The 20533-nt window shown below is 37.7% G+C and overlaps 3 protein-coding genes, 1 non-coding gene and 1 pseudogene across 5 annotated transcripts; 2 read left to right on the forward strand and 3 right to left on the reverse strand.

Annotated features, from left to right (window-relative positions):
• Positions 1-637: 637 nt before the first annotated feature.
• LOC126791677 (serine/threonine-protein kinase BIK1-like) lies at positions 638-2236 on the reverse strand (annotated as a pseudogene).
• Positions 2237-3086: 850 nt separating this feature from the next.
• Positions 3087-5183, forward strand: LOC126791703 (4-coumarate--CoA ligase-like 1). The gene is made up of 6 exons (XM_050518166.1): positions 3087-3512; positions 3616-4197; positions 4273-4462; positions 4558-4703; positions 4787-4854; positions 4943-5183. The coding sequence occupies exons 1-6, from the start codon at positions 3087-3089 to the stop codon at positions 5181-5183; spliced, it is 1653 nt and encodes a 550-aa protein (XP_050374123.1).
• Positions 5184-11972: 6789 nt separating this feature from the next.
• On the forward strand, positions 11973-17111 carry LOC126790554 (squamosa promoter-binding-like protein 2). 2 transcript variants are annotated; one of them, XM_050516840.1, is made up of 6 exons: positions 11973-12171; positions 13774-14525; positions 14736-14875; positions 15242-15385; positions 15645-16038; positions 16136-17111. In XM_050516840.1, exons 2-5 carry the CDS (start codon positions 13828-13830, stop codon positions 15986-15988), a joined length of 1326 nt encoding a protein of 441 aa, XP_050372797.1. In that variant the 5' UTR covers positions 11973-12171; positions 13774-13827; the 3' UTR covers positions 15989-16038; positions 16136-17111. The 2 variants fall into 2 exon arrangements, with proteins under 2 accessions (XP_050372797.1, XP_050372796.1); XM_050516839.1 differs by having other exon boundaries at positions 15242-15505; positions 16136-16755.
• Positions 17112-17318: 207 nt separating this feature from the next.
• On the reverse strand, positions 17319-20292 carry LOC126790555 (ranBP2-type zinc finger protein At1g67325). Its single transcript, XM_050516841.1, has 10 exons — positions 20159-20292; positions 20000-20045; positions 19695-19810; positions 19334-19607; positions 18761-18834; positions 18582-18633; positions 18370-18479; positions 18172-18196; positions 17913-18064; positions 17319-17668 (listed from the first exon to the last, which is right to left on the reverse strand). Exons 1-10 carry the CDS (start codon positions 20165-20167, stop codon positions 17666-17668), a joined length of 861 nt encoding a protein of 286 aa, XP_050372798.1. The 5' UTR covers positions 20168-20292; the 3' UTR covers positions 17319-17665.
• Positions 20293-20373: 81 nt separating this feature from the next.
• TRNAA-UGC (transfer RNA alanine (anticodon UGC)) lies at positions 20374-20446 on the reverse strand. Its single transcript has one exon. It is a non-coding gene; the product is annotated as a tRNA-Ala (tRNA).
• Positions 20447-20533: the final 87 nt, after the last annotated feature.

A 20533-nucleotide genomic window follows, 5' to 3' on the forward strand; every position in this document is an offset into this window, starting at 1 on the left:
TGTTACCACCAATATCTTAGAGTAATACACATGAAGTGATAAGTTTTTTCGACGAAAATTTGAAAAATCGTGAAGAAATTACATGTGAAAGAAACAAATAACCTACAGTTAAACCTCTATAAATTAATAGTCTCGGGCCCGATGAAATTTATTAATTTAATGAGATATTAATATATCGACAAATTAATAACTTTTTTTGAAAAAATTAATAACTTATTAATTTATCAAGGTTTAATAAATATTTTGTTCCACCTTTTGGAAGAAAAAAAGTTTTTACTTTGTTCATACACTACATTATTTAATTTATTACTTATTCTTTATTAAATATATTATTTTTTCCAATGTATTACTTTGTTCAAAATATTATATTGTTTGATGATGATTCAATTAATAAAAATTCTCTAATGAAATCTTCATAAATGTAAAATTTGTTATAAAATTATGTCATTATTAATTTATATATTCGTTAGGGTGTATATGAATTCTTAAATTTTTATTATATTATAAATTTAGGGAATTATTAATTTAGCGGGTTAGCCCTGAGTCGGAATCGATAAATTATTATTTTTGCGAGATTATTAATTAATCGGGTATTAATTTAATGAAGTTTTAATATATATGGATCTCAAAGTAAAGTCTATTTGTCTAACCAAAAAGAAAAAGTAAAAAGTAAAGTCTATTTGGTTTGTCTTTGTGACATAAACCCTAAACATCAGATGGTGACTACAGAAACGAAGGATGAAGAAGGTTAAAGCTGAATCATCATCAGTTTATCCACTCCTATATGGTATAAGCAATGATATGTACACATGTATAAATAGTCTACTGTCCATGAAATGTCTTCTCCCTTTTGTTTGGTCTGGCATCTTCAAGGTGTCGAAAAACCAGCAAACCTTGAAGACACTCTACAACCATCTTAATCGTCGGACGGTTTACCGGAAAGAATTCAACACAGCTCATTCCCAGCTCTGTAAGTGCAGTACCATCTTGAGCAAAATAACCCAATCTTCCTGCAAACTTTTGTGCACTAGTGGGAAACATTCTTGGCCCAGTTGTGCACCAGACTGTCCAGGCCCAACTGAGGCTTCCCCACATTTTCTAGCTCGAATTTCTCTTGGCTATCCCAGCAGAATCACACCAAATGAAAACACATCACAGCTGGTATCCCAATAACTACCACCTGAAAAATGAATTGATTTTGTAAGATTTCGCATTATTTTGAAATTTGGATTTCAAAAATATGCAAAACAGGCTTTGAAAAAGAAGCACCTTTTGCAGCAAAAAATGGATCAACAAAGCCAATGGTGTGCATTGGCATCTTCTTTTTAAGTGGTGTCATTTCACCAATTATTCCTCCACTGATTAATCCAAAATCAACTAGCTTTGGCTTGCACTCCTGAAAATCAAAATACAGCTACTAAGATTAAACCAAACTCGAGAAAGATAATAGACTATAGGGTATAGGTAACAAACCCTGTCCAGCATTATATGAGATGCATAAGTATTCAGCACCAGATATGGCTTTTCCTTGCTGTGCAGAAATTCAAGTAGTTGTGCAAATTGTAGAAGCACATTGACCCTCTGAACCCAGTTGAGGTTATCTGTATAGATTCTATAGAATGAGTTGTATCTTGCATGAAGCAATTAATTTGTACAGAAAATTGAAGGTTAAACAGATTAATGTACCTCTTGGGGTCAAACTTTGAAGGGTCTCCCATGGACTTAGGTCATAGACAACACCCTTCACTTCTTTATCACAGCAATATCCAATCAATTTCACCAAGTTTGGATGTCCCACGATACTTGACTGTGTTAAAAATTGAACTTCTTCCTACAATGCAAATCAAACTCATTATTGATTTGAATCCAGAGAGGTTTTAACACTTTGACTTGCTCAACTTACCTTGACCATGAGAAACTCATCGTTTGTGCATGTTATGCAGATTGATCTCTCATCCCTCTGTATAATTTGATGAATGTGATCCAATGATAAACCCTTGTTGTTTAATCTTCCCTCTGTATAATTTGCCGAAATGTGTAAATCCAATCAGATTGTTCTTGTGGAAATTGTTGGTGCGAAGTTTCAAGTCCTCGGATGTAAACACTAGTAGATTTGCTACACAGCTCATCTCAGCTCAAACATAAAAAAACCTTCACTGATAAACAAACACCAGATACAACAAGAAACAAAGTGAACTGATTATAACAAGGAATGCAATGGTGTGTTGTTTCTTCTGCTCTCTCTAGTCAACTTCAAGATCCAAGGCCAAGTCTTAATTACTCTAAGGCACCTAGTCAACCTTCTCATAGTCAAATATGCCATCAGGATTATGTCCTTTCTGGGTTAAGTCCCTTCCTATAAAAATTTGTGAAGGTAAATTCTTATAATATTCTGTGACTAATTCTTTAAGATGGTGCTCCTCCCTTTGTAATCGTCGAAATCAAAGCGAATAATATAAATCAAATGTCATTACGTAATAATTTTTTTTCGCCATTATTTAATTATCTCATCCCATCCCAACCTTCATTTTCATATTGTCACAGTCCCTAATTATTATTAATTACAGTCTTACAGATATCTTCAACAAGATGTCCACTTGCAATCTTCTAAGAATTTTTATTTTTGTGTCTATTTCATTGTGAATCTCCAACTAATGGTTGACCAAAATCCATGAAGATGAGTACCAGAAAACAAAAGAATAGATATCATGTTCATACACATCACAATCAGTTCTAAACAGAAAACTGAAACACCATTTTTTTCCTTCAGTAAAATGTAAGGATGAAACTCAAAACTTGCTTCACATGCCAATAGCATTGCTCTGAAGTTTAACAACTTGAAAATAAGCCAATTGGGAATGAACGCTATGATGTTAGCTAAGGGTGTAACACAGACATGATATAACAAGTTTTCACCAAAACCATACCATACCCCAAGTCAAAACTCACCCCTCACTTGTTTCTTAACAACATCTTCATTTTCAAGTCATTTGATCTCATCTTCATGTTCCTCTTAAACTCGTTAGTCCCACTGCAAATATGAACCTCATCACATTACTCTCCATTGTTCCACACCAATATCCATTATGGGAACATTTGTACAGAGTTCATCCCAAGATGTGCAGGAACATATTTTTCGAAGCAGATTGCCCGCTGTCCAGGTGCCTGATAACCTTACATTGCCAGAATTTGTCCTAAAAGATGCCAAGTTGTATGCTGACAATGTTGCCTTTGTGGAGGCTGTGACTGGAAAGAAAATCACTTACGGTGAGGTGGTTAGAGACACCGGTAGGTTTGCCAAGGCGTTAAGAGCTCTAGGCCTTAGAAAGGGGCATGTGGTAATTGTTGTTCTCCCCAATGTAGCTGAGTATGCCATTGTTGCTCTGGGAATAATGGCTGCTGGTGGCGTGTTTTCGGGTGCAAACCCCGCGGGGCATGCATCCGAAATAAAAAAACAGGTGGTGGCTGCTGATGCCAAGATAATTGTAACAAATGGCGCTAGCTATGAAAAGGTAGTGTTGTCATTTCTCAAATTAGGGTCACCACATTTGTACATCAAATGAATGTATCAGTTGGTCAGTGCATGCAATTGTGAACTATGTTGTTAGAATGCAGGTGAAAGCTTTCGGGGTACCAGTAATTGCAATCGGAGAAGAGGCTATTGATGGCACTATGACTTGGAACAACTTGCTTGAAGCAGCAGACCGTGCCGGAGCTGATCGATATCAGGAGAAAGTCCAGCAGACTGATCTATGTGCTCTTCCCTTCTCATCAGGCACAACAGGACTATCCAAAGGTGTAATGCTGACTCATCGGAACCTTGTAGCTAACCTCAGCTCCACACTCTTTGGAGTAACGCCGGAAATGATAGGAAAAGTCACTGTGCTAGGCCTAATTCCCTTCTTCCACATCTATGGCATCACTGGAATATGTTGCGCGACGCTTAGAAACAAAGGGAAAGTAGTGGTAATGGGAAGATACGAACTTAGAACCTTTCTGAACGCATTGATCTTACAAGAGGTCACGTTTGCCCCCATTGTGCCACCAATCATTTTGAACTTAGTGAAGCATCCAATAGTGGATGAATTCGATCTTAGCAAGCTCAAACTCCAGGCTGTTATGACTGCAGCTGCTCCACTGGCACCGGATCTCCTCAAAGCATTCGAAAACAAGTTCCCTGGAGTCCAAGTCCAAGAGGTAGCTGCTTTTTGGTACTCATGGAAATGATATATTGAACCTTAACCTATCCTAATAGTTCGTTTTGATTTGTAGGCATATGGACTGACTGAGCATAGCTGCATTACTCTAACTCATGCCGGACAGGGTTTTAACGCAAAGAAAAACTCAGTTGGGTTTATTCTTCCAAACATGGAAGTCAAATTCATTGATCCTGAAACTGGTAGATCACTCCCAAGAAACACCCCTGGTGAAATTTGTGTGTTGAGTCAATGCACCATGAAAGGTAAATTAAAAGACTATACTAATTGATAAAGTAAGTTCGAATTTTGGAAATTGCTAGTAAAATGAGGTACAAGCTTTGTCACAAACTTTTTTCAGGCTACTACAACAATGAAGAAGACACAATGAGGACCATTGACAAGAATGGTTGGCTGCACACTGGTGACATTGGCTATATTGATGATGACGACAACGTCTTCATTGTCGATCGCATCAAGGAATTAATCAAATATAAAGGTTTCCAAGTAAGTGAAGAACTAGACTGGCTTAGGTTACATGATTGATGATTCCATTACAATTTTCAAAGCTATTTCTTTGTCATTTAAAGGTAGCTCCTGCTGAACTTGAGGCCATCCTTCTAACTCACCCCTCAGTCGAAGACGTAGCAGTAGTCCCGTAAGTACCATCGACTATCATCAGTCGACAATTTTTGTCTGATTCTTTGCGTTCAGAAAGAAAATCAACTGCTGTTTCTTTGTTTCAGCCTGCCGGATGAAGAAGCAGGGGAGATACCAGCAGCATGTGTTGTGAAGGCAGCTGGTGCAAAAGAGAGTGAAGAAGACATAATCAACTATGTGACCTCAAATGTTGCACAATACAAGAAAGTAAGAGTGGTGCACTTTGTGGATACCATTCCAAAATCACCCTCAGGAAAAATCATGAGGAGGCTTGTGAAGGACAAAATGATAGAAAAGATCGAGGCATCCAAGCTCAGCTCCAACTAAACAACTCTTTCCATGAAATAACATGCTTAATTAAATATCTAAGACTCTAAATGTGAGATGTGAGAGTGACAACAAAGCTCTGTATCAATGTGGGTTATCACTTATCAATTATGAATGAAAGCATTATTACAAGAGCTTATTCCATACACGATCCGTGTATAAACACGGGTTGAAATTCCACCCACGCGCCTTTGGTGCTACTGGTGTTGTTCAGTTGATTGATACATGGCCCACTCTCTTTCTCTCTTCCTCTCATTCGTCTTTGTTCTTTTTGAAACTTGGAATCATCTGTTCTACTTCATAAGAATGAGATTGATTAATACTGGAGCTACCAACATTCGAAGATCGAATGGATTACCGACTTCAAGAATAAAAAAGATTTGATTTCGTGGTTTTGGTTCTCTGGGGTTGATTTTGACGTCGGTTGGTTTTTGGGTTCTAGTTATGCTCGGTAGTTGATTCGATTTTTCAGTCCTCCCAACCTTTCTCCGCTCCGGCGCCGCCTCAACCTTCACGTTGTCAGATCGAACTCAACCTCAAAACCGAGGCCCCCAACGACGAGAGCCTTGCCCAGCTCCGCCGATCAAACTCACACGGGGTTAGAAGTATAACTGATCCGGAGATGATGCTTGGGCCATTTACTATTTCGACAAAAAGTGCAGGTACGGTGAGAAGCTGAAGAGGAAATAGGCGGCGGCGGGTGCGGCAATGGTGATGCTGGTCGAAGCAGGGGACCAACGACATGTGGTTCTGACTGATAGTCTCTGTTCTTGTGGTCCATTGATAGAATTTTTTAATCTAGCTATCGTATTCGACCTCACTCGCGATTATAGCTATATATTGTTGTTTGATCTCAAAATATTGGAAATGTAGTACACGTGTAGAAATGGACGGTTAGGATGACTCGTGTATCTACACGGGCCGTGTACTAAATAAGTTTCGCATTATTACACCAATAAAACAATATGCAGGAGAAATAAAGGTTGGGAGAAGGATAGGTGTGTAGTAGACATGCCGGGACTTGAGGGGAGGCCTAAGAGGCAACTGTCTCATGCGAGAGAGAGAGAGAGAGAGAGAGAGAGAGAGAGAGAGAGAGAGAGAGAGAGAGAGAGAGAGAGAGAGAGAGAGAGAGAGAGAGAGAGAGAGAGAGAGAGAGAGAGAGAGAGAGAGAGAGTTCAATTTAGATGAACAATCATTTAGAGTTAGTAATATATCTCAAGTTTTAGATCTAATAAAGTTATTCGCAATAAAATAAAAAAGTTTAATATATAAGGATAATTATCTTACGAGAGACACAAACCCTATGTTTCAGTGTGTCTAGTTTTTATAGTACAGGGTCAGTCCACAAATGGATCCTTTTTTTTTTGTTTAAAAAATGGATGGCTCATTCATCAACTTTTCGATTACATTTTCATATCTCAACCGTTCAACTTTTAGAGTCTAATGTGCATATCACTTATATAAAAATTTTAGCCAAAATAGTGATAATTAAGGTATCAAACTTGGTGAAAGCATGAACGCACCAAATCTGTCAAACCGGAACCGTTCATATTTATAAGTTTAATTTCCATTTTGGCTGAAATTTTACATAGTTGATCTACACATTAGAATCTAAATGTTGAACGGTGGAGATGTTGAAATAGTATCAAGAAGTTAGTCAAGTGAGTTATCCCTTTTTTAAACAAAAAAAAGGGATCCCTTTGTGGAAAGTCCCATATTTATTGTACTATCTAATTAAGTACAATATATAATTCATCATAAGAGAATTTCAATCAAAACGTCTAGAATATGTCATCTACATATATCATTATGTTAGTTGCAAAATGAGATCAAAACCAAACGATAACTTTAATAGAGTTGCTTTAAGAGGACACCATTTATGAAATTCGTCTCAAGTCTCAAAATCTCAGGTCCGACCTTAGTAGCAGACTAGCAGGGTAGGTTATACTTAAAATGTAGTAGGGTTGCTCCACTCCATTTGAATATGAAACATTTCGATCCTTAGTTGCAGTAACTATTTCTTATTATGATCATGACTCATGAGTCCTATGATCATATGGTGGGAACGATTATTGACTGCTTAAGCGGTTACGCCTTTTAATTTAGTTTGAGTCGTTCAGTAAGACTGCACCATACCATTGAAATATTTGTGGCTGAAAATACCAAAAGTCTAGAAGACTTCGAGACTATGGAAAGCGATTCAATGCACCACTGAGTGCTACCACCGGCGAATATTTTAATAGAAAGAAACAATATCAGTCACATATTTGTGGGTCTATTCATTTAATGTAATTTATCCCGTATGTACTTTTAAAACTCCGTTAACAATTAAATTCTAACTGGAATCTCAGATCTACTTTTGACCGGTGAAGCTTAATGCGGGTCGCCCGACCATTTCTCCACCTTTTAGCGGTGTTGTAGCAGAGATCTAATCCCAGTTGGCTCGCATATCTATCATCAATGTCACTGTTGTATCTTCTTGTCCATTCGTTGAAAATGGAGAGAGAATAGAATGTCGAAATCCCGACAGCTCCGGCATATCTTCTTTGTGTTCCGGTCACCATTGCCAGTGCATGAGGTGTGATATGTGATCCCCTCATCGAGTTTTGATTCTATGTATAATTGGTTTTCAATTTGAAATGGGTTTTGGACAAATTTGGGTGTCATCGGCTTCGGCGGAGGCGCGGAGCCACTATCGTGGATGTCCAATCTAATGGTCCAGGGTTCATTTTTGACTTTAATTCATGCCCCGAAAGCATATGGGATACGAGTACGAGAACTAAGCAACAAGGTTGTGTTACCAAGATCCTTCGTCTTCAACTATGGTTTATGGGTTCATGTTTTCATTGTTTTGTAGTGTTTGATCAGTGAGGGAAGGGAATTGATGGTGTAGATTTCTTAATATATTTTGGAAGTGGTTTGATGATGAAAATCCCATTCATTTTGATAATTTTCATTTTTACTATGGTTCTTGTTTTGGTTTCATTTTCGCATTATGGTCGGCGACGTAAAATCGATGGCGGTTGGGATTCGAGAGTGGCGGGGAGCTTTGGGTGGATGACGGAGGTTTAACAGAGTTCTGGAAGAAAGTCACGTGTTGAGGCACGTGCGGCTGGTTATGACACAGTGGTGGAGCTCTGAATAAGCTCTCCGAGACTATATATACATGTGACTCATTACCTAATTTTTCGGCTAATTAATTAAATGAGGTTTATCAACTTAATACTCACGATCTTGAACAATACACGAGAATCTCAATAACATTGTTGACAGTGACTATAAAGTTACAAAGACATCAATAACATTTGGACAGTGACTATAAATTCGATCAAAGCACTAGTTTGGAGTCTGGACCTCACTAGTAGCTATACCGGTTCTTCATTCGGGGATATAAACATATCAAATGTATTTCTGGTTTAATTTAGTCGATCTAGACTGGACCTTATGATCATGTTGTAGCTGAAAAGCTTGTAACAGCTACTTACAAATTTATCAATTAATTTGTGACATCAACGCATCGTCTAAAAAAAATTAAAAGTTAAGTTTCATATACCGATAAAACTAAAATTCGCAATTCATTAAATAGTGTTTCTAAATCGAACCAGCTAGCTAGGACTCATTAGTCACCGCCAAACCACCCTAATAACTCTTGACAGATTGAAGGAAAGCCATAGAACAAGCTTGGTTATCACTTAGAGCATCTCCATTCGAGTAGCTATTCGTTGACACATCATCATAACATTAACAATTGACTCATTGTTTCACCTTCTAACTGATTAGTTTGTTACACGTGGAAATGACTAACGAGAATGCTTAGTCAAATTTAACTAATCCCAGCCAAACTATCAAAACAATTCTCTCTCTCTCTCTCTCTCTTCAAGTGTTCAACATCTCTCTTCTGAAACCCATAATACACACATAACCTCTTCAACTCATATCTCTTCTTTTCTAGAACTTGGATCTCCAATCATCTGATGTAATGGATTAATCCTTAGATCCTTAGATGCAATAAGCCAAAATTATAGGGTCAGTCCCAAAGATCAATGAGATGGGTTTTCTTGTGTGGTTGGAATTCATGTTGGGTTTTCTACTTTTTTGTTTACGTATAAAGATTATTACGTGACATGGATGTAGTCAATTGGGGATAATAATTTGCATCTTTTGAATCTGATATAAATAGGCTTGTCAATTGCTTTCAAAATTTAGATTCAGATGGCTTCTTTTCTGAGTTTATAGGTGGTTACGAGACAGGTTTGTGTGGAATATTTTGATTTAAGACTAAAACTAGTGGATTGTGATTATTTATTCCTCTGACAAATCTACTAGTTAATCAATATGTATGTGATCTTGTCTCAATTTCTATCTATTGTTTTTATTTATTATTTTATCTAATTATCTTGAATTAACTGAGTTTGAATAAGATCACAATTTGCTTTTTCTTATTTGCAAAAACTTGGAGACCAGAATAAATTGATACAACTAGCTAAAACAATATTCCAACTTGGTAAATTATAATTTTAACATTCAAATTAGATATTTCCATTGGAGTTGAGATTAGCTAAAATATGAACATGTTATATTTGCCATGTCATATATCAAATTTTGAATTTGTCAAAACCAAATAGCCAATTGGTTGGAGATGCTCCTAACCATCAAACAAGCCATGAATGGATTCGTCATGTCCAGTACTCTAGCTAAGCTAGATTAACTACTTAATCAAACCAATTCAAACTTGGGCAACATTTTTGATCATCCAACTCAATTGGTGTGAACTTGCAACACGTACGTACCTGGGTTCATGCTCACACATTGCTGATGAAACCAACTGAAATATGTAATCCTTTGCTTGCTTATCCTAAGGCTACCTATATGCGGCATCCAGTAGTGAAGTTTTCCCAGATTCGATTCATATACAAGTGAAGGGTCAAAACCAACAAAACCGAACGTGCTCACGTGGAACCTTCTCAGCATGGAGATCTTATAATCCTACTTAATTTGTTCAAGTCATTAGTTAATTCAATTCTTCGTCATTTGCCGACCTCAATCCGAGTTTTTAAATAACAGACACAGCACAAGTTGGCCGGTTTGCCCAGATTTAAGTGATACAATACACTTATTAGATCCGTTATACGTCGGTTTTATTTAATTAACCTCAGTTTATTTTCTTCATGCATCAGTAGACGAGCTAGTTGACGCTCGTAATCCTAACTTCGGTTCAGTTTACCACTAACGCAATCGGAAGTAACACGGAAAATTATATGCGAAATAAAGAAAATTTTCGTATCTTATTTAACATATACAAAATCCTAATCTTAGAGACTTTGTCCCGCAAGCACGTCAATATCTTTAATCACACACCCCATGTTGATTCTATGTCTCACATAGAATATAATTTAGTCCCATCATCGGAACCCTGTACAATATATTTTTGTCAATAAGAAAATGTCAAGTAGTCCATGTTGTGGATACAAAACACATTCCCAAGTTTACTTTCCTTAAACAAACCAAAATTCCCATTAGGCACACTAGTGTTCGATGTCCTCCGTCTTTAAATTAAATTAGTCCTTCCTCCATAGATACCATAATGTACGTCTTCAGAGAAAAGAAAAAGATACCACACAGATGTAAACACAGTGAAGTAAAATTTTTGAAAGGTGTGATCAAAGGTTGACCAAGGTTGTACTTAACTTAGAAGTGAAGTAGTATTTTAGAATCTAGGATCTCATATATTAAACAAAATCATTTGGTTAAAAATCTAATTTCTAGTACAAGAGCTTGAGTGAAGTACACACTTGAGAATACCATTTAAACGATGCCGTTTATAATTTATTGAAGTAGAAAGTATTTTTTGTAGAGTGGATAACTTATTTTTGTGAATTTATTAGGGCTGTCAATTCCGACACGACCCGATAATACGACTCGAAACTCGCACGATATAAAACGGGTTGAACCCGCACGATTTTTAGCGGGTCATCGGTGGGTCAACCCGCCATGACCTATTTAATAAACGGGTTAACTCGTTAACACGATATGAACCTGCATGACACGTTTAATAAAAAGTCGAACTAAATTCTATATAAAATATGTATATAAGGGTTTAAAAGATTTTGTTTCTCATTTTGAACTAGAATTTAAGGTAATATTTGGAATTTTTTTTATTTGATTCTTGTTTCAGTCAGTTATTTTATCTAAAACAACATAATATATTTTTTAAATGGGTTAAACGGGTTGGAAATAGGTAACCCGTATAATAAATAGGTTGGATTTGAGTTTAAATTTTTGACACTATTATTAAATGGGTTGGTTTGAGTTTACATTTTATGACACGCCAGATAGCTTGACCCGACACGAACCCAACCCGACGCGACCCATTGACAGCCCTAGAATTTATGAATGCTTGAATGCAATCCCCACGTCCACTTAGCAATACAACATAGTCTGATAGTAACACATAACTAAAACAAGAAAAACTACTAGTTGTTCATTTATACTCCTTTTCACTATAGAGAAATTACTCTGTAGTTCCGAATGATGGGGAGTCATATATGCTACAACTAGAAAAGAAAACGAGCTATATTTCAATACGCACAGAAGTTAGAAGTGTCACACCCTCGTCGACGGGTAGGCGGGTCAAGTCCGGTTGGAGTTGGACAAACGAGTCACAATTTGTCGCTTTCGATGGCTACGTTTAGAGAAAGTGGGTAGAACCGTAGAACAAAAGGCTAGAATACAGAGGTGTTCAGCCAAGACCAAAACAGCTCTACACAATATAAGTGTGTGTTGTGCTCTCAGAGAGAGAGAGAGAGAGAGAGAGAGAGAGAGAGAGCTTGGTATTGCTTCTCTCTACATCTTTTTGGTCAAGTCTGTCTCTCATTTTGAGACTCTGATCGAACAAACACAGCAGGAATGGCAAGAATCCCAGCCCATAATGCTTTCTTTTTCTTTTGAAAAAAAAAAGAAAAAGCTTCTCTGCAAAATAATCATCCCAGTAAGTTCATTCAGCTCACCAATCATTTTCTCATGCAATTTCTCTATCTGGGTACCTCTATTGCTACGATTTCAGTGTAAAGGTTTTAGCTTTGACCCTTCTTCTTGCTTTGGATTCTTTTTTCCTTATTGGATGGATGCTTTGGATTGGTAGGTACTTCTAGTTATGCTGGTTTCTGATTTCTCTGTTAGTTTTTTGGGAAAGGAAGTAGAGAGTGATTGTAGCCAATCGAAATTTCCAAATTTGGTAAGAACGTTTTTCACTTTTGGTTCTGGGAACTATTTTTTCCAGTTTTGTTATGGGAAGGTCAGACTCTTATTTGGGAAAACGAAAGAATGCTTCTTTCTGTCTTCTCCCTCATTATCTCAATTTATTTTCATCTAGTACATGAGTATTATTGTCTTCTTTGAACTAATATAATGAAATTCAATAATCAGATTGTTAATATTTGACAAAGTTCAATTTTTTTCTTTTCAAATAAAATAAATAAATTTCCGGGTATATATTAAGTGTTCATTTGATTACGGTGTTGAGCATGCTAAGTTTTCTGGGTATATAATGATTTCTTGTTGGAGCTGCTTTACATGATTATGTGGGGTAACCATGGATTCGTGATGACTAAGGAAGGCGCTTAAGAATTTAGTAAAGAATGGAAGGATTCGGAGAGATTGAGGTTCACAAGTTTTGGGAGGTAGAATCATAGGCACTAGTGGGTGGATCTTAATGATCGACTTAAGAGATTGTGAGGAAATGTGAAATTATTGGGGCTGGAAAGTTCTGAGGGGACAATGTAATGGGTGACCAGTGAAAAGGAAACATTATTAGGAATTAGACGAGAGTGAAAGAGACGGAACATTTTGCTACTTAAAGATGGTAATTTTCACTGTTTCAGGGTTGTTGAGTAAGAAATACCAATCAAGTTAGTGTAAGAATTTAAAGCTTTGCAGGGAAGTGGGAAACAGTTGCAATCTTTACTGGATTTCAAGTACTGGGGTTCATCCGTTCATATTAATTGTTCTTTGCTAATGGTGGGGACTTACTAAAGTACTAGATTGAGAAGTGAATGACCGCTGTATGTGAGATACGGTAGATGAGCGCTTGAATTTATGTGATCGTATTCTCTGTTCAGTCTAAGATAGTAGATGTGGATAATTGAATCCGTATTTGGGATCTAGCAACTAGTCATTATCCCTGCATGGCTGTAAAGTTATGGAAACAATTTATATTTGCCGATGTTTTGCGGTGGAGAACTGATTTTCTTTAGCAATGAGATGCTTTTATTAGCTATATAATCATTGCACAGTTTGCACTGGTCTGCATCAAATATTTTTGTTGTGTTTCTCAGATCTGAGAAGCCTTGCTTCTATAAACTTGAAGAAGCTCAATGTTTCAATATTATTCCTTGTACTCGTATTCAGTATTTGCTTTGTATCAGTTTGGTCTCTAAAATAGTGACGGCCGCACTGTGTAGGCATTGTTGTTCTTTCACACTGTTTGCTGTGTCAATTGGTGTTTTTGTTTGTCCTGTTTCCTTTTTCTGTATGTTTTGTAGTGTGTGCATATGTGTGTATATAACCCTTATGTGGTGGTAATATGTTGCAGCATTTGGTGACTGATTGCTTTGCATTAAGCTGAAAAAGATATTGAAGTCAGTTTATGAATTCTCTGATGGTGATGGAGTGGAATGAGAAGCCTCCCGCACTATGGGATTGGGACAATGTTTTCATGTTTGGCACGAAAGTCACTGAAACTCCAAAGAAGCTTCAAACAACAGGATGGAGCATTGAAGGAGACCAAGGAATGAACTCTGAATCTGTCTATTCGCCTGGGGGTGATGGGGGAAGTGGTGTGTCTGGCTCCGAATTAAGAGACGGTACATCAAAGAGTTCAAAATCAGGTTCTGTGAGCTCTTCAGTTGGGGAAAGTAAGAAATCCAACCTCAGCCTTGAGGCTTTTGAAGGTTTGCCGAAGGATTATGTCGATAACAAACAATCAGCTCGAGAAGTTGAAGCCTTTGTATCTTCGCCAACTCATGACATTTCAGCTGGCTCTGGTGAGCCATTGCTCACCCTAAAGCTTGGTAAGCGGATGTACTTTGAAGATGTTTGCGTAGGAAACAATGCTAAGGCCTCTGCTGTATCTGTTATTTCCACACCAATAGGGACAAAAGCAAAGAGATTTAAATCCATTGGTCCAAGTACAGTTGCTACTTACTGCCAAGTTGAAGGCTGCAATATTGATCTCTCATCAGCCAAAGATTACCATCGTAAACATAAGATTTGTTTAAATCATTCCAAATGTCCTAAGGTCATTGTAAATGGTGTAGAACGGCGGTTTTGCCAGCAGTGTAGCAGGTAAAGCATGTTTCATTCTACTTGAAATATAACTTGTTGTGTGTGTGTTTTTTTTTTACTTAGTTAATTGTTTCTTACCTATGGTGCTCTAATTGTCATTCTTATTACTGTGTTTATTATCACAATGATTTCTTTTTAATGGTTCAATGAGATCCATTCTTAGCTTCTGACATATATGTTGATGTCCCTAAACCCTTTCTGTTGTCAAAGGTTTCATGGCCTTTCTGAGTTTGATGAAAAGAAGAGAAGCTGTCGCAGACGTCTTTCAGATCACAATGCTAGACGTCGCAAACCACAGCCAGGAGCACTGCGAGATTCAACAAGACTGTCCTCATCACTGTACAGTACAGGTTATAAGCACATCCTTTTGTTTGTTCTTCATGCTGTTTTCTGACTGCATAACATTATGATACACTTCCCATGATCAAGTAGTAGTTTAGTTCATGGTTTGCTGTATTTTCTTGACAAAAAAAATTTCAGCTGTGGTTATCAAATCTATAAATCTGTATTATGCCATAGCTTTGTTCCATTCAAAATGAGCTTCAAATTTATGTGAAAACAGTACAAGGATTTTATTTCCGCATCTTGCCTGAATAGTTAAGAAATCAAGATTTGCTTGCTACATGTTTCATGAAACATGCTTTTGGATTAAAGTCACTCCATATCTGTATTATAATATTGCCGTCCAATGAAGTTTGCTGGATTTACCTATGCAGATGAGAGGCAACAGATAAGCATTGTTCTGGACCAAGCCTCATGTGCTTACTCTAGGCATGCTACAAATTTATCATGGGATGCCGCATGTAGCTTCAGGTTCACACAGACGAAAGATTATTTTCCAAATCCTGCAAACGGTGGAGGTACTTCCAAGCAGCTACATTTTGCCGAAAATCGCACTCCAAATTCTTTAGCAATGCTTTATCAAGATTCTTGTGGGTTGTCACCATCTAAGGGCACAACATCTCAGGTTTCAAACCGAGGTCTGTTGAGCATTATACTTCATGATTTACAATTAATTTATATTGCTCACTGATAATGCCAACTATATACATAATAGTTTATAGTTTGTATACATATCTAATTTGTTAAATGGCGCTGCAACTTTTGATCTATATGCAGGTGCCGAAGAATCTATGATCTCTTTCAACTTGAATGCACCGCAGAATCTTAATCATGCTCTCTCTCTTCTGTCAACCAGCTCATGGGCTTCATCTGAGGCAAAACCTGTTTCACTTGATAACACCAATCACAGTTACCATACCAATATCCCTCAGCCTGTGATGCACACAATGACCCGAGACTTGCCATTGTCCTCAGAGTTCTGGCAAAATGAACAGCCATCCCTACATACCACCCAGTTGACTGTCTCGAATTCACAGAGTAATGGCAGCAACCAATATCAAGATCTTCATCTGATCAAAGGACCCTACGAGTTCGGCTATAATACCAACCAATTCAATTGACTTTCAACCCAGGACTGTTTCGGTGGTGTTAGAAGCTCACTGTTTCCAAGGTTAGTTCCTTTTGCGGAATATATCGCCTTCTATGAGTTTGCTTGGCAATTCGTAATTGAATCATTAAGATGTCTCATCAGTGTCATTATTTTCCAGGGACTTGAAACTGCTTTCTTGCTGTCCAGTTCTATTCACGTAGGAATCCGATGAATTCAGACTGAGGTGCAAATTCATGTCCAGATATGCTAGGAGGTCATACAATAATACGAAACTTGTGAACTCTGTTATCTTGTCCTATAACTGTCTTGTCTTGCACATGTTGAATGTTCTTGACTTGGATTTAACAGGCTGGTTCTCAAGCGTCAACCTCTTAATGCTCGATTCTCTCATCTTTTGCTTTATCTCATATCCCTGCAATATGATGGATAGTATATGCAGAGTTGGAGACCGAAGTCACCAAACCCACCCATGGCAGTTGCCAACCATTCCACTCGACCTGTTAATTTTGAAAAAGATAATCTTTTGCACCCAACATCTGGCTCGTTAATTCCTCTTCAAGTGCAAGGCACACCACACCAAATTATACAGGAGAACTACTGGCTGAAGATGGGTTGATTCTGAGCTAAGACGAATTTAACAAAGGTCATCGTAAATATTAAATATTCCAAACTCAAGTTTGAAAAGTATTTTTCCACTCCACACTCAAGTTTTTGAAATTCAAAATAGCTAACCACCACATCTTGATATAGTAAGATTTACAAGGTTAAAATTATTTTTGACCTGAAATCGATCACCTGAGTTTGGCCTTCCCCAACCGGACAGACGGCCACACTGAAACACTCGGGCCAACCATAGTAGAAATGATCTGATTAAACATGGTAGATGGTGAATATAATCCCACTGATTTGACAGAATTGCTTCATCAAAGCCAATTTTCTGCTTCCATAGACCAATGACACACTAAGAAACTATGGACAACAAGGATATGATGCATAATATGACCCCCTCAGCAGCCTGACCAGAGGCATAGACCATTTCACTATAGAGATTAGCATACCGCGTCCTAATGACGTCAGTTTACTTTATAAAGGACACAGGAGCTCGAGACCTATGGTGACTAAGAATTCAAACCACCATCCCATTGCCAAATTCCTGACAACAAATTTGCAGAAGAACAAGACCACGGATGACAGGGTTGGTAGAATATACTACATGCTTACATGCAGCTGACCAGACAGAATGTGCCCATATTACAGTGAGACCTAATCAATTAAACTGGGGAAATCCACAACAAAAGCATCTGTCATCAAAGAGACTACAAACACATTTAGACAATCTGAGATCAAATGAGAACCATAAAGGATCAGACAACAGAAACCTTTTGCCCAACTAGTGACATACTCACTAGATAGATGAGTTGATCCAAAGTCTAACTTATAGAAACTAGAACCACAACCTGTAAAATCTTTGCCAGATAATACTGGCTGACACATGATGCATTGTACAATCCACAAAGACCACAAATACCACATCAGTTAATACAGCAACTTGACACAAATCATGATAAGGTAGAGTAACTCGACAACCGCTGCAACATGACGACAAGACTGACTTTCAGACACCCAATACTGAGCAATGCTGGATGACAACTCTGGACCTTCTCAACCCTCAAATATGTCCTAGTACTCACTGGAACAGTAGACAATTACAAATTAACCCAAGTACATATTAAAATAAAAAAGGTAAAAATAACACTCAATCTAGTGTACTGGAAAAAAGTAATACAAGGAAACATTTGAAATAGATCAATTAATAAAAATAGATTGAAAAATAGAATGTAATTCAAAATTGTGACATATAGTAAAATTGCCAAACACATGGACAATTTAAAGAAACCAATAGAGATACAAAGAAAATTTCTAATACTACAAACCTGATCATTTTCATCTGGAGCAGGTGAAGAGGACCCCTTTGTTTCAGTTGGTTTATCCTCACCACAATTCTGTCTGTTACACTTGGTCCGAAATGGATAATTGATATTATTACATTTCTCACACTTCCAGCTACCTTCTGGCATCTTTTGCTCTGCAAAAATGAAGTTGAAAGTTACAGAAAGAGGACAACAAAAAAACAAGAACAAAGAAGGCCTTAGATAGTGAATTAGGTCATAATAAGGCACAAAGTCATCTTACTTGCACTTTTGTCATTCTTTGCAGCCTGCAGTTACAAAAAAGTATGATCAAATGTCAGCAAAACAAGAATATCAAGCTATATATTCAGGCATAAATGAATTTCAACATTCAGAATCCCAATGGCTAGATTGATGGTGGAAAATGGCTACATTGTGTGTCTGTGGAGAGAGAGAGAGAGAGAGAGAGAGAGAGAGAGACCTGAGATCCAGGCTTTGGTGTATTGCACTTCCTCATGTTGCAAACAATTCTAAATGAAAAGTTGATGTTTCCACATTTAGGGCATGTCCAGTCATTATCACGTGTGGCATCTAAATTAAAAAATTAAAAAAATAAAACGAAGAAATCAATGAACATACTTATAAATTGATTCCATGATGATCAAGCAATCACGAGAAGCCAATATAACTAACCTGCACTCTTCTTTTGAGCTTTATCATCGGAATAGAATCCTGGCCTTGGCCCCTGCATAAGTTGATTACATATTATTTATACCACATCCACAAGCATAGAATTATGAGCCAAGTTCAACAAAAAGATTGAGATCCATTTGACTTATAATGTAGATATATCAATAGAGTTTTGTACATACCATAGGACCAGGGCCAAGGGGAAGTCCCAGGCCGTACCCTCGATCAATCATGGGAGGAATACTATATAATCCACCTGCAAGAGTAAGGAAGAGAACATATGAGGCACTGTGACAATGCTAAGTAAAAGAACTAAACAGCAACAATGCAAATTGTCAGAACCATGAGTTGAAAACACTGCTCGCTTCAATTATACACTATTTTCTTTCTTGTGAGCTAGGAGGGGGTGGGAGACGAAATCAAATAGATTGGGAAAGATATTGACATACTGAGAGTGCATAAAATAGAAAGAACAAAACAAACACATTTACAACATATAACCAATTATAACATAGCTTTCCAAGTAAATAATATAAATTACCCATTAAAAATTATCAAACGGGTTTCGAAAAAATGAATGCATAGACGAGAATGCTATAATAGATATTGTAAGTTTGTAACACAAGATAGAATAAAATGAACAAAAAATTATAAATGCTCAAACCAGGTAATGACTAAAACTCAATGTATTGAAACATCCAAAAATGCACCAAGGAAGAATACATATACAGTGGATATAAACCAAGGAAGAATACCATTTCCTATGAGGGATCCACTAGAATAAGGCGCAGGCGCAGGCAAATGCAGAGGTCTGTAAGGACTGCCTGTAGATATGCGGTTTCCGTAGTTGTAATGATATGCTGACCCCCCATTAAACGGAACATCATAGGGAGGAATGGATGATCCGTTGAACAGAGAAGATCCATATGGTGGCACACTAAGATACATCGAGGAGGGCGCAGCAGATCCCACGTAAGGAGGCGCGGAAGAGTAAGGTTGCGGGGCTTGGAAAGGCTTAGCTGCCGGTTTCTGACAACACCACATACAATTAAAACACGACTAGGTAACAGCAGAGACATTGTAACACAGTGAGCAAAGCGAAAATCGCTTCGTTACCGAGTTATGATCAGCCGGCCTCGGCTGAGTGCAATTACGCATATTGCAAGTTGTTCGAAACGAGAAGTTCACATTCCCACACGCGGGGCAGGTCCAGTCATCCTCCCTCCTACTCCCTACATTTGATAATAACAACACAACAGTATACATATACGTATCAAAATACAATCAATAGTTTGATTCTGAAGCTCGTACACTAAATCTGACTGCTTAGGGTTACTAACACACGCATTATTGATGAGGTTAATACTAACCGTATCGAATGTAATTGATTAATTTAATTTAGAGAGAAAAAGAGAGCGTACCATCGGTTCTAGCACGCTTGGCTGCAGATGAATTTCTGTTGTCGACCTGAAAAAAGAAGAAGAGAGCTTAATTGAGAGTGGCCGGAACCCTAATTCTGGCTGCGGCGCCGTGAATTGAGATGTTGGTAAAATTTGAAGGGAGAGGAGGAATCAGATTACCTGAGACATATCGACGGCGGCGAGGTGGAGAATGCGGCGGAGAGAATTGGGAGGTTGAGCCCTATCGGAGAAATAGCAGCGACGAGAGAATGCGAGGGAGGGTTTATGTAGAGAGAGAGAGAGAGAGAGAGAGAGAGAGAGAGAGAGGGTTCAGTTTGTTCGACTTGAGATCAAATACGCACCGTTTTACAAAAATGTAAAGATAAAAAAATACGTGGAGATGCAGGGGATCGAACCCTGTGCCTCTCGCATGCAAAGCGAGCGCTCTACCATTTGAGCTACATCCCCACGAATTTTTTAGTTAACCTAAATTTATTTAATTACGGTAACCCATCCAGTCAGAGCCTACCTCAAACTCGATCTCAGTGTTCATGT

The sequence above is a fragment of the Argentina anserina genome, chromosome 4 (assembly GCF_933775445.1).
Source record: "Argentina anserina chromosome 4, drPotAnse1.1, whole genome shotgun sequence".
Lineage (NCBI taxonomy): Eukaryota > Viridiplantae > Streptophyta > Magnoliopsida > Rosales > Rosaceae > Argentina > Argentina anserina.

Excerpts from the sequence above, each read along its gene's own strand:
- LOC126791703 (XM_050518166.1), top strand. The coding sequence starts at position 3,087 with ATGGGAACATTTGTACAGAGTTCATCCCAAGATGTGCAGGAACATATT. Across the intron at positions 4,198-4,272 it reads CTGGAGTCCAAGTCCAAGAG|GCATATGGACTGACTGAGCA; the intron begins GTAGCTGCTTTT and ends TTTGATTTGTAG. Across the intron at positions 4,704-4,786 it reads TCAAATATAAAGGTTTCCAA|GTAGCTCCTGCTGAACTTGA; the intron begins GTAAGTGAAGAA and ends TGTCATTTAAAG.
- LOC126790554 (XM_050516839.1), top strand. The coding sequence starts at position 13,828 with ATGAATTCTCTGATGGTGATGGAGTGGAATGAGAAGCCTCCCGCACTA. Across the intron at positions 14,526-14,735 it reads TTTTGCCAGCAGTGTAGCAG|GTTTCATGGCCTTTCTGAGT; the intron begins GTAAAGCATGTT and ends CTGTTGTCAAAG. Across the intron at positions 15,506-15,644 it reads ATCTCAGGTTTCAAACCGAG|GTGCCGAAGAATCTATGATC; the intron begins GTCTGTTGAGCA and ends ATCTATATGCAG.
- LOC126790555 (XM_050516841.1), bottom strand. Across the intron at positions 19,608-19,694 it reads GGCCGGCTGATCATAACTCG|AAACCGGCAGCTAAGCCTTT; the intron begins GTAACGAAGCGA and ends TGGTGTTGTCAG. Across the intron at positions 18,197-18,369 it reads CACCAAAGCCTGGATCTCAG|GCTGCAAAGAATGACAAAAG; the intron begins GTCTCTCTCTCT and ends TTGTAACTGCAG.